General features: G+C 34.6%; 1 protein-coding gene across 37 annotated transcripts in view; it reads right to left on the reverse strand.

Moving 5' to 3' along the window:
- Positions 1 to 144: 144 nt before the first annotated feature.
- The window catches only part of POLK (DNA polymerase kappa), an 88,012-nt gene continuing 74,591 nt past the window's right edge, over positions 145 to 13,565 (reverse strand). For 28 of the 37 annotated variants that reach the window (XM_055112305.2, XM_055112310.2, XM_055112289.2 and 25 more), the window contains 6 exons: positions 12,909 to 12,941; positions 9,542 to 9,638; positions 5,927 to 6,098; positions 2,784 to 3,747; positions 2,171 to 2,209; positions 145 to 2,026 (listed from right to left, as the gene is read on the reverse strand). In XM_055112305.2, coding sequence (XP_054968280.1) covers positions 1,942 to 2,026; positions 2,171 to 2,209; positions 2,784 to 3,747; positions 5,927 to 6,098; positions 9,542 to 9,638; positions 12,909 to 12,941 — 1,390 coding nt within the window. In that variant the 3' untranslated portion in view covers positions 145 to 1,941. Of the gene's footprint in view, positions 2,027 to 2,170; positions 2,214 to 2,783; positions 3,748 to 5,926; positions 6,099 to 9,541; positions 9,639 to 12,908; positions 12,942 to 13,565 lie in introns of all 37 variants that reach the window. The other 9 variants (XM_034959932.3, XM_055112309.2, XM_063604428.1 and 6 more) reach the window with 1 other exon arrangement.

Raw genomic sequence — 13,565 nt, forward strand, 5'->3', positions numbered from 1 at the left:
TTATAATAAAAAGAAAATGGGTTGGATATAATAGACAAAACAGGTAGTAAAGAATGTGAAGAAAATTCTGGGCAGAGAAAACAAAAGTGAAGGCATAAGAGGGAGGAAGAGTGGAAAAGTAGAAAACCATCTCTATTAGATCAATTAAAGCTTTAAATTTTATTTCAAATGATTAAATATTACTAAATGATAATATTCAACTACATAAATCCTTAAATGAAAATAATTTAGCATTTATTCTAATATTGAAGATAATAAAAATAAACCTAAGGCAAGACAGAAAATAATTCACTATGGTACTATTTACCTTTCAGTACATTAAATCAGTGTTTCATTGAACTTAAATTTGTACATAATTTACATAAGTAAATCACACGATGAAGAACCATAATACTACAACTTTGTATTTGCCATAGTGTATAATAACATCAGTCATGGGATTGGATTGGCATGCTAGCAGGCATTAAGCCTAATTTAAAGAATCTAGTAATTAAAAGTCTAGTTACCACTTTGTCAAAGTCTGTGAGTTCTTAATTAAGCTATTCCTAAAATATTATAATATACAAAATATATATTTAGATCATAAGCTAAAATATGAAACGCAAGGGGAGAGAAAACAAAAATATAAAAGATTTAGCTCCTTAAAGAAGTAACAGAAAATGGCTTCCAACTTCATGTTGCAATTAAATAATAACTATTATTATATTATTGAGACAGAGTCTCACTCTTCAGGCTGGAGTACAGTGGCAAGATCTTGGCTGACTGCAGCTTTGACCTCCCAGGTTCAAGTAGTTCTCCTGCCTCAGCCATCTGAGTAGCTGGGATTACAGGCGTGTGCCACCAAGCCTGGCTAATTTTTTTTTTTTTTTTTTTTATCGTTTTAGTAGAGACAGGGTCTCACCATGTTGGCGAGGCTGGTCTCAAACTCCTGACCTCAAGTGATCTGCCCACTCGGCCTCCCAAAGGGCTGGCATTACAGGTGTGAGCCACTGTGCCTGGCCTAACTAATTATTTTTTGAGAAGAACTCATTGATAGCACAAAAGTACTTGGAGAAACTACTTAAGCTAACTACTATTAAGCTGTCTTCTTTCACAAATATTAATAAAAATACTGATAGAAATGTAACTAAGATACATAATGTGTTTTAATACACATTAATCTTTTGAATTACACATTTTCTCTTGAGGATTATAATAAAATGATGATACAATTTATCCTTCTTTATAGATTTGTGGAAAGTACCAACATAATTGACAAGAAATGAAATACTGCCATTTAAAAGTCCTGTATTAAAATAAAACTACTTTGAATCATCTTAGACTAAATATTTTAAAAACTGATTGAAGTGCTTATTCATAAGATAATGGAATTTTAAATAAGAAAAGCCAAATTAAAAATTATATGTTAGGCAAAAACCATTTTAACACAGATAATACTGTGATATTTATTTTCCTGAAGAAAACCACTTATGCTAGTTACATTAATACTCTTCATAGAACTTAAGATAAATTTTAATTATGAATGCTCATGAAGTATTTAAAGATACTAGGATCAATGCCAACAAAGTAGTTAAGTGCTGAAAAATTCTTATGATAATATAGGCATGTGTGAATCTTTGAGAGCCCTTACAAATGTTTTTATATTCAGTATAAAAATAATAAAAAAATCACCTTTTTATCCCATTCCTAATTTCCCTTTTAAGAATTATCTCTTAACAGGATTGATTTCCAATTGATGTATTATGGAAGTAAAATTCTCATGGTTATAAAAAAGATACACAGAATCAGTATATGTATCTTAGAAAAGCAAACATCATCTGAGGAAGGATTATTGCACTTGCCTTCACTAAATAAATCTGCAAACTTAAATTCAGAAGAACAAATTCATTGATTAAAAAATAACTAGTTTCAATTAAAAATTAATGATAAAATGTTCAATGTTTACTTAAAAAATATATCAAGGGTATGTTTGGGATTGTTTGGTTTTATTTTCTTTGATGTTGAGTACTTTGTCATCAATCCTGGCCTAGAATGAAAAGGAACACACAATTAAAATGCAGGAAGAGATTCTAGAAAATAATTCATTTTTAATATTGATTACTTAATAATTTATAAAATAATTGAATTTTCCTATTGTAGCCAGCTTTATTAAAGCTCAAATTAGCCATACCTTTTTGTTCTTGTTACAGCCTTCTGTACTCCACTTGAGCTACCTTTAGAGGAAAGAAAGTCAAGAAATTCCATAATGAATAATATGAAATAATGAAAAAGTTGTATACAAATTTAAAAAGTTAAAACTTAATTGATTAAAGATAACTTCCTTAGTACTATATAGTTCATATGTAAACACACCAAAAACTATAATTTCTTTATAATTTACTAATTTTATTAGCATTACACTTAATTTTATTGGTGAAATTTGGGTAGAGTCAGCACTACCAAAAAATAAGTTAACGAGGCTTTCTAGTTATGCAGTTATAGTTAATTTACCACTGTGCCTTCACAGATGTTCTCTGAAGGAATTTGTTTGATTAGATCACTCAGCTCCTTAAACCTTTGAGTTCATTCTGTGCTAAATCAAGATCAAACCAAAGTTTTCCCCAAATTCACAATCTACAGGCTTGAGTTAATTCTAACCTATGGCAATGTAACCAACATTTCCCTAAATGGCGGCATACACAAACTACCCATTTAATAGTATATGTTTCAGATTTAACAACAATCTCATTAATTTTAATAATACATATTCCTAGAAAATCATGCAGTTTAAAACAACTACACACTTACCAGTACTTCTGGAGCTTTCTTTGGGTTGATTAACTGGGTTAAATTTATCCTTTCTTAATTCTTGGATAAAACTTTTATTTAAGCAAACATCCACATGCACATTGAACAGGGTTAGATCTGAAGTCTTTTGTTCTACGTTACAAACAGGACAAACTAGAGCTTGGCCTGTTTTCACTTCACATAAGTAAGGCTGGCGGTATTCTTGTCTACTTAATGATCCAACATCTTCGTTTTCCAATGAAACAGTAGAAGAAGAATTCTGATGACAGTGTTCAATATTAAAATACTTGCTTGGGAGACTAGAACATTCTTCCTTGCTATGCTTATTACTTAAAGCATCTATGCTTTCTGCTTTAGATGAGTTATCTATAGTATCTACTAAAGCTATACAATCTACTGAAGATATTTCTTTAATTTTTGGATGGGCTTCATAATCTTGCTTCTCACAAAGTGAAGAAGCAGGAACATTTTCTTTCTTGTTAACTTTGGTAGCAGAAACATGTGAACACGAGAACATTTTAAAGTTTTCACTGATTGAAGGTCCATCAAGACATTCATCTACATGTTTATTCAAGGCTTCCAGACTGATGCACCCTTGAGTCCTAAAGCAAACAGGACAGGTAAATATCTGACAGTCATCTGAATTCTCTGATATTTCCAAATTCTCATTCATCTTCTTCTTTAAAACTTGGAATGGTTGTGATGTCTGGAAACTTTGTTTATTCACGGCTTCACATTTAAATGTATCTTGGTGACTCCATTTCCTTTCTGATCGTTTTTTATCAAAGAAACTCTTCTTATGAGACATTTCTAGAGGTTTCACAAACTTATCTTTGTCAGTTTTCTCTAATGTACACTCAGTGGCTGACAGGGCTTGGTTTCCAGCCTGTAAAAAGCCAATAATGCTCCTTTGTTGGCGTTTCCTGTCTTCTTCATTGGGAAAACTAGATATCCGAACACCTAAATTAAACCAATCACAATCAATTTCAAATTGAACAAAGCCAATTCACTCACAATGCATAAAAACATTTTGTCTAGTGCTATGACATATACAAAAGGTTGGCTAGAGAGAAACTATAAGTAACATTTCAAAGCTGGTATTATAAGTACAAATTTACCTTCCTTTATAAAAGAATATCATTAAATATTAACTATCTATTTGGAGTTAGTATAATGATGCAGGATTTTAATTCATATGTGACACATAATACCATTAAATTAATACCAGTAACTAACTGGAGTCAACTATACAGACTCTTTAGCTCTTTTTTTTCTAATAGACTTTATTTTTTAGAGGAATTTTAGGTTCACAGCAAAATTGAGCAGAAGGTACAATGAGTTCCCAAAGATCCCCTTTCCCTACACATGCACACCCCTTCACCACCCCAACTATCAACATGTGGCACTAGAGTGGTACATTTGTTACAATCTATAAACCTACACTGCCACAACATTGTCACTCAAAGTCCATAGCTTACATAGGGTTCACCCTTGGAATACATCCTGGGCGCTGGACAAATTTATAATGACGTGTCATTATAGAATCATACGGAATCATTTCATTGCCCTAAAATTCCTGTGTTTTGCCTATTTATCCCTCCTGCCCCTCTTAACTCCTGACAATCAATTATTTTTTATGGTACTCATATTTGCCTTTTCCAGAATCTCATATGGTTGGAATCATACAGTATTTAGCTTTTTCAGACTGGCTTCTTTCACTTAACATTATGCAGTTAAGTTTCATTCGTGTCTTTTCATGAATTGATAATTCATTTATTTTCTGTGCTGAATATTATTCCACTGTCTGTATGTACCACAGTTTACTTATCCATTCACGTACCGAAGGACATCGTGCTTGCTTCAAAGTTTTGGCAATTATGAATTAAGCTTCTATAGATATCTGCTCTTGGGCATTTTTTTTTTTTTTTTTTTTTTTTTTTCTGAGGTGGAGTTTCACTCTTGTTGCCCAGGCTGGAGTGCAACGGCGTGATCTCAGCTCACTGCAACTTCCCGGGTTCAAGCGATTCTCCTGCCTCAGCCTCTCAAGTAGCTGGGATTACAGGTGCCTGCCACCATGTCCAGCTAATTTTTTGTAGTTTTTGTAGAGATGCGGTTTCACTATGTTGGCCAGGCTGGTCTCGAACTCCTGACCTCAGGCAATCCACCTGCCTTGGCCTCCCAAAGTGTTGAGATTACAGGCGTGAGCCACCACGCCCAGCCTGGCTCTTTCAATTAACACTTTATTCAGTTGATTTCAGTGTGTGCTATATCTTTCATAAATAAAACTATGGCTAGTGACTCACTCCTTACTAGTAAAATGTGCATTTGGAGTGGTGATCCACATATATACTTTCAACCAGTACACTTTGGAAACATGGCTTGTTACTTTTTACCATGTAGTGGCTGGAGATGTGATTTCACAATGTCACAATCCTTTATCTGTAATTCCAAAATCCAAAAAGTTCTGAAAATTGTAAGCAACAAGTGATACCTGATGACTAAATTAATGTCATCAGTCTTTACAGTCTCTGAATATTTTGTTTTGCTACAGAAATATTAATGTGTTTGAACAGGGGGTGTTGCCCCAGATCCACAAAGAAGTATTACAACATAATATACTCTACATGCACTGAATTTGCTTTCTAAAATCTGAAAAGTTTTGAATTTTGAAACACACCTGGCCACAAGAATTTCATTAAGTTATAAGGAAAATAACAACTTTAATTGACTCTTACTGGAATTAAACTAATGATCATGGCTTCACACATCAGGGTCTAATAACTAAGACAAATGGCAGCAGCAAAGGAAGAACTTCGTAAACAGGTTTAAGAAATAAAATGAAGGCGAGAATACAGGTGCTCATTGAGTTACAGTAGGATTGTATCCAGATAAACCCACTGTAAATTGAAAACATAATAAGTCAATTTACAATACTTTCAATTTATGATGGGTTTATCGGGATGTAACCACCTTGTAAGTCAAGAGTGTACTGAAAGCATACAGCTTTCCCACTGTCGCAAAGTTGAAAAATCATTAAGTTGAACCATTGTTAAGTTGGGGGCCCCCTGTATTCCCAAAGTTGATTATTTGGGAAAATCTAGCAGATTTAAGGAAAAACAAAAAAATAAAAAAGTCATACCCATAAGCCTTAATCTCAAGGGATGTGGAAAATCAGCATCAATTTCTGTTTTTAGCAATTCCTTAGCAATGGCAAATATTTCTTCTGCAGTAGAAACAACAGATGAAACTGTAGATGCACGAGTTTTTACTTCAAAATTCACATTCTTCAACTTAATGGTAACAGTTCTACCCTATAACATATACAATATGTTATTTATTTATTTATGAGACAGGGTCTCTCTCTGTTGTCCATGCTGGAGTGCGCTGGCACAGCTGTAGCTCACTGCAGCCTTCAACTTCTGGGTTCAAGCAATCCTCTTGCCTCAGCCTCCTGAGTAGCTAAGATTACAAGTGCGTGCCACTACACCAGCTAATTTTTTATTTTTTTGTAGAATCGGAGTCTCACTATGTTACCCAGGCTAGTCTCAAATTCCTGGCCACAAGCGATCCTGGCCTCCCAAAGTGTTGAGATTATAGGCATGAGCTACCGCACCCAACCAGAATACATTATTCTGTATGACTTCCTAACTTCTAGAAAAAAGTCATTTACATGTTAGAAAAATTCAGAAAGGTTTACGGACATAAGAATATGGAATTATAACCAATTATTTACAAAACATGGTGATAAACATATCATAAAGAATAAGAGGCCGGCTGCAGTGGCTCACGCCTGTAATCCCAGCATTTTGGGCGGGCGGATCACGAGGTCAGGAGTTCAAGACCAGCCTGGCCAACATGGTGAAACCCTGTCTCTAATAAAAATACAAAAATTAGCTGAGCGTGACGGCAGGCACCTGTAATCCCAGCGACTGGGGAGGCTGAGGCAGGAGAATAGTTTGAAGCCAGGAGGTGGAGGTTGCATTGAGCCGAGATCATACCATTGCACTCCAGCCTGGGTGACAGGGCAAGACTCTGTCTCAGAAAAAAAAAAGAATAATTAAAATACCATTTTAGCCAAAAACGTTTACTTCCCTTTCCAAACATAAGCTAAAATCCCATTTTATTTTGTTTTTGAGATGGGGGTCCCGTTCTATTGCCCAGGCTGGAGTACAGTGGCATGATCGTGGCTCACTGCAGCTTTGACCTCCCAGGCTCATGCTATCCTCCTACCTCAGCCTCCCAAGTAGCTGGGACTACACACTCGTGCCACCATGCCCAGCTAATTTTTACATTTTCTTTGTAGAGATGTGATTTTGCTATGTTGTCCAGGCTGGTCTTGAACTCCTGGGCTCAAGCAATCCTCTGGCCTCAGCTTCCCAATGTGCTGGGATTACAGGCATGAGCCACTATGCCTGACCTAAAATCCCATTTTAGCCAGTAATTTTTATTCCCCTTCCCAACTGAATTTTTTTGTTTGTTTTTTTTTTGTTGTTTTAGACAGAGTCTCACTCTGTTGCCCAGGCTGGAGTGCAGTGGTGGGATCTTGGCTCACTGCAGCCTCTGCCTCCCGGGTTCAAGTGATTCTCCAGCCTCAGCCTCCAGAGTAGCTGGGATTACAGGTGCCCGCCACCATTTTTAGTAGTGATGGGGTTTCACCATGTTGGCCAGGCTGGTCTCAAACTCCTGACCTCAGGTGATCCCCCTGCCTTGGCCTCCCAAAGAGCTGGGATTACAGGAATGAGCCACCGTGCCTGGCCCCCCAACTGAATTTTTATAAAAGACCATTACAAGAGGGAAAGGTTAAATGATCACTTTTATTTTTACTGAATCTCTTTTGGAGGTTGATTAATTACCTACAAAGGAAGGAAAAAAATCTTTCTAAAAGTGTCTCACTGAAAATGACTTATGAATAGTTCACACTTATTGTGTGCCTTCTGCATTGCCAGATGCTATGCCAAACAATTTAATGTAAGAATTCCCTTTACACTTGGTGTTTTATGAGTGCAGGGTTTCAGTGGAGACAATGAAAAACAGTTCTAGAGATGGGTGGTGGTGATGGTTATAAAACAATATGAACTGTACACTTAAAAATGGTTAAAATGTAAATTTTATGTTATGTATATTTTAGTATCCCCTGGAGGAGGAAGTTAATTCCTGCTCTCTCTCATCTGAGGGTAGTTAGATTTACTGACTTACTTCCAAAGGGAAAAACACTAACTTCACAGTGGAGAAGCCTAGCAAACACTAACCAAGTGATGAAGGTTAATATCAACCATGACATCATGTGGCTATTATATACCCCATGATAGGATGTTATGAGAAGGGCACTTCCTCTTTGTGATACTCTTTCTAAAAATCCATAACCCTGATCTAATCATGAGAAAATCATCAGACAAACCCAGATTGGGCGACATTCTGCAGAATACCTGTATAGTACTACCCAACACTGTCAAGGTCATGAAAAAGAAGGAAAAACTAAGAAACTATCACAGACCAGGAAACTGGAGAGACATGACAGCTAAATGCAATGTAGTCCCCTGGACTGAATTCTGGAAGGCAGAGATGACATTAATGGAAAAATAAGTAAACTCCAAATAAAGTCTGGGGTTGAGTTAATAATTGACAATGTATTAAATGTCAGTTTCTTATTTTTGACAAATGTGCTCTGGTAATATGTTAATAATGGAGGAAACCAGGTGAGGAGTATGCTGAAATTCTATTATTTTTGTGACTTTTCTGGAAATCTAAAATGATCATAAAATTAAATGTTTATTTAAATATTTTTTAAAAAGAAAATTTTTTAAATTCAAGATATGATAGAGAAAGATACTCATCAGATATTCCACTCTGTAGTAATTTTTTTTAAAACAAATTTTTTACTGATTAGCATAATAGTTTTACTGATGCATTATATGAACATAGTAAATTATCACATGCACCTCATAGTTTTGATCTTTGTAAAGATCAAATAAGTGTACTTGGGATATCTATCACCTTAAATATTTGTATTTTCTTTATGCTAGAAACATTCAAATTATTCTCTTCTAGCTATTCTGGTATGTAACATAGATTACTGTACACTATAGTCACCTTACTGATCTATTGAACACTAGGTCTTATTTCTTCTATCAAACCAGATATTTGTACCTGTGTAGCAATTTTAAAATACCTTTTTATTACGCTTTGTACTGACTCTACCTCTGGTTTGAGAGTGTTGGGAATACACTAAATATAAATTGTTGTGAGTGAAGATTATAAAATAGCAAGTTCAAAGCCTTATAGGTTTTGTTGTCCTGTGTTAAGCAACCTGGACTACAACCTTGAAACAAAATGCCTATTTTAGAAGGTCATTGTCTAAGTAAGAAAAACATTAAAGGATGATTGGAAAGACATTTGTAATATGTGAATACAATTCTCTGGAAATCCTTTCTTTTGCCTTATTCTCTAATGCCAGTGTAACTTTGGTTTTAACTTATTCAAATGTACTCCTGAGGTACAGAAGTAAAGTCCTCTGAATTATACTGAACCACTCTATCCTCATAAGGTGCTTCTTCATAGAATCACCTCATTACAGACTCCAGATATGGGTCAGAATTGGATTTGTATCTGACTGTTGGGGATAGGAATACACTATTCTGACGTTTATTAATTTGTATTCATCTTTAAGAAATGTGTAATCTAACTCTAGCTTTTAAGGTAGCATTTTACTATTAAAAAACTTAAAAACTAAGGACACCATATCAAAATAAAGCACCTTAAGTCTTTCTTTCTGTAGATCCTGAGCAAGCTCACTGCAAAGTTCTTGACATAGGCTGTATTGCTCTTCCGCTTTATTTATCTCACTGAATGTCCTAGAAAGACAAGAATAATTTTGGCGCACAAAGTAAACTATAATCCAGGATAATTTGGAAATGGTATGCATGTTTACATGGCTAGCATTAAGTTATATTTTTCTGTATTACAAAATAAAGTTTTCAGATGAACTAAAATTTAATTAAGTAAAAACATCTAAGATCTATATAAATAATGGAAACCCACCTAAACAGGAAAGCTTGATTAGCAAAGAAACAATTTTATGCTCTTGCTCTATTATATCACAAAAAAGATAATTAAAATTACCAACAGATAATGGTAATGCCTCCAGAACTTAAAACAGATTAGGGTATATGTATATATAGACTTTATTACAGAAGATTATCTTAAGAAAGTCCAAATGAGAACATCATTCCAATTACTGCACATGGATTTTATGGATGAGAAACATCTTTAAGTAGATTTAAGGGGTTGGCTCATGGAACCTAGGCAGAGTTGTTAAATAGACAGCTGAAAATAGAAGGCTGATAAGATTAAATGTAGGTATTTTGAATTCATCTGCAAAAAAGTGTTGAAAGAAGTTGACAAGTGATATTAACTTAAAAGAGGATAATACAAAGAGACCAGAATGATGAGTATGGACCCTGAGCAAGTGACTCTTCAGTAAAGAGTCCCCTTTCTACTTCTAACCTTATCCTCAGCTACTCAGTTCTCTTCCCTAGTGGCAACCAATGTGTCAGCTTCTTATTCTTATGAATTCCTTAGAAATATTCCACGTATACGGGCGCCTGTAGTGCCAGCTACTCGGGAAGCTGAGGCAGGAGAATGGCGAGAACCCAGGAGGCGGAGCTTGCAGTGAACCGAGATCGCACCACTGCACTCCAGCCTGGGCGACAGAGCGAGACTCCCTCCCAAAAACAAACAAAAAAAAGAAATATTCCACATATATGTGTGTGTGTGTGTGTGTGTGTGTGTGTATGTGTGTGTATATATAAAATAAGCAAACAAGAAGACATTTTCCTCTCATTTTTTATATAAACAGTAGAATTTTAGATACATTGTTTAGTACCCTGCTTTTCTCAATTTATCATGGTGAGAGTTCCCCATGAGTAAATGATTTCCTCATTTTTATACAGCAGCATAATATTCTAATTTAATGATGTAAGGTAATTTAACCAATTCTCTATTCATGGATATTACAGTTTTTTTCTATCATAAAAAATGCAGTGAGTAACCCTGTATATATGTAAAATGACATGTGACTAAATCTGTGGAATTAATTCTTAGTAAAAGAATTATGGCATCAAAGTACATGTGTATCTGTGATTTTGATACATATTATGAAATTTCTTACCTCCTGTGGTAGGCTAGATAATGGTCCCTAAAGATGTCCACATCCTAATCCCTGGAATCTGTGAACCTAGTATCTTACATGACAAAAGGGATTTAGCAGAGGTGATTAAATTCTGACGGACAGAGATTACTCTGGAATGTCCAGCTGTGCCCAACGTAATCCCAAGGGTCCTTATAAGAAGGAGGCAGGAGGGTTAGAGTCAGAGAAAGTAGTTGCTGAGGCTATGAGCCAAAGATTCTGTGGCCTCTAGAAGCTTTTCATAAAGAAATGGACTCTCTCCCAGAGCTTCTAGAAGAAATGGAACTCTACCAACACATTAACTTTAGAACCGCTGACTTTCAGAATGATAGAGAATAAATTTGTTTTGTTTTGAGCCACTAAATTTGTAGAAATTTGTTTTAATAGCAATAAAAAAACCTAATGTACTCCCTCTAAAGTTTACACATTTTTCACTCCTACAGTCTTGCCAATAGAGTATGTTAGAATCTTTGCCAACCTGATTAGTGAAAGAAAGGTATCTGAGAGAACTTTCAATCTGTATTTCTTTAATTATAAATGAAAATGGTAGTAATTTCACTTGTTTTAAGAGCCATTTGTATTTCCTTTTCTGTTAATTATTTAGAACTTTGTTCATTTCTTCTGTTGGCTTACTGTTCCTTTTTATTGACTATGAGTTCTTTCTATATTAGAGAAGTTAGTTAGTTTGTGATATAAATTGCAACCTCCTTTCCCCCAACTTCATACCAAATTTGATGTTATATTGCCCATTTTAAAAAGCCAAGGGGAGAAAGTTTCCAGAAAAAAAAAGTGGAGAACACATTCCTGTACATAAAATAGTTTTCCCAATAGCAGAGAAAATGGCAGAGAAATTTATCAAATATGGCAATACTATTTTGCTTTTGGATTTTTTTTTCTCTCTCTCTCTTTGATTGCTTTCATATGGACCAAAACCTAAAATAGCAATTTTTATCAAAGCCATTTATTATGTTGTCTTGTAAAAGTTATTCAGCTTTTCTGACCACAAATAATATATGTGAAATATGAACACAATCTTGTACTAGGTCAGTGTTTTGTTTTGTCTTGTTTTGATTTTGAGACAGAGTCTCACTCTGTCACCTAGGCTGGAGTGGAGTGAGTGGTGCCATCTCAGCTTACTGCAAACTCCACCTCCTGGGTTCAATTCTCGTGCCTCAGCCACCCAAGTAGCTGGGATTAAAGTTTAAGCGACCACACCGGGCTGATTTTTGTATTTTTAGTAGAGTCAGGGTTTTGCCATGTTGGCCAGGCTGGTCTCGAACTCCTGGCCTCAAGTGATCTGCCCACCTCAGCCTCCCAAAATGCTGGGATTACAGGGGTGAGCCACCTTGCCGGGCCCTAGGTCAGTGTTTCTTAAATGTCTCAGTGGAAACTTGCTGCTTTGAGGAGATAATTGAGGGATGTTTCAAACAATGACTTATTTCCCCAAACGGTAAGCTTCCATCATTATTTCATTTGGTTTTCAAACAGGATTGTAAACCACTAAACTAGACCATCTTTAAGCTCTCTTTTATCAGTAATATTTTACTGTTTGATTAAGCTTCTGCTTAATCACCAATATTGAAAGAATTTTAGGAAGAATTCCCATTGTTACTTCTTAAATTTCTGAAGTAAATACTCAATTGTCCTTATAAACAAGCTAGAAATTAAGATATGAAATTCTAAAATGCTTGGTTTTCACTAGGTAGGATTAAAACCAACATTAAAAAATAGCTGAAGTTAATTTTTGAGATTATAGCAACTGAAAATAATAGTCTTATACTAAGGCATTTATTGCAGGGAGTGTAAACTACTAAAAACTGTTATAGTAATTTGCAAATAGATTTCTTATTTCAGTGATATTTACTAAAAATTAATTCGATATTAGTTTAAAATAACATGAATTATGCACAATTAACAATAAATAATAAAACATTACCTCTCAACGCTCATACTTTTCCTCTCTCCATCCCTTGAAATGAAAAAAAAAAGGTCTTTATTTTTCAAAGACTGAGTTTTTTTTAGTTAACCAAGAGGATTTAACATTATCAATTACCTTTTAGAGCTCTCAAATTTTTTATTAAAATTTATACATCATGAAAAACAGTTTTTTATCTAAAAACAAATCACCAAAGAACATAGATAGGTAAGATGCTAATATGATTATGAATCAAGTCTATATCTATTGAAGAGAACAAACTTGAAAATAGGTAGATATTAGAAATTGCTTCTATTAAAAACCTGACTATCAAAAACCACAACTTATAAAAACAAATAGGAAGTGATAGTGTAATATCTTCCAGTTATAAAATATAATTAAATGTTAAATAATTTAAAATCAGTTATCTAGTTTTTGGTTTAGTATATTAACTTCTTTCTCCCATAGCCTATTCATTATTCATTTATACCACTCTATAATAGAACCTCAGTCAGAATTTGGTACACAGCTATAGGATGAAGAATGGGAATCTGAATCACCTAGTTTGGCTGTATTCTAGCTGCTCTGACAGGATTAGTTAAAACCAAAAAGTTGAAATGACATGTAGAGTACTCATTTTCCAAATATTTAGTGAACCTATTATGATTCAAGCACTGT

Source organism: Pan paniscus, chromosome 4, assembly GCF_029289425.2.
Source record: "Pan paniscus chromosome 4, NHGRI_mPanPan1-v2.0_pri, whole genome shotgun sequence".
Classification (NCBI taxonomy): domain Eukaryota; kingdom Metazoa; phylum Chordata; class Mammalia; order Primates; family Hominidae; genus Pan; species Pan paniscus.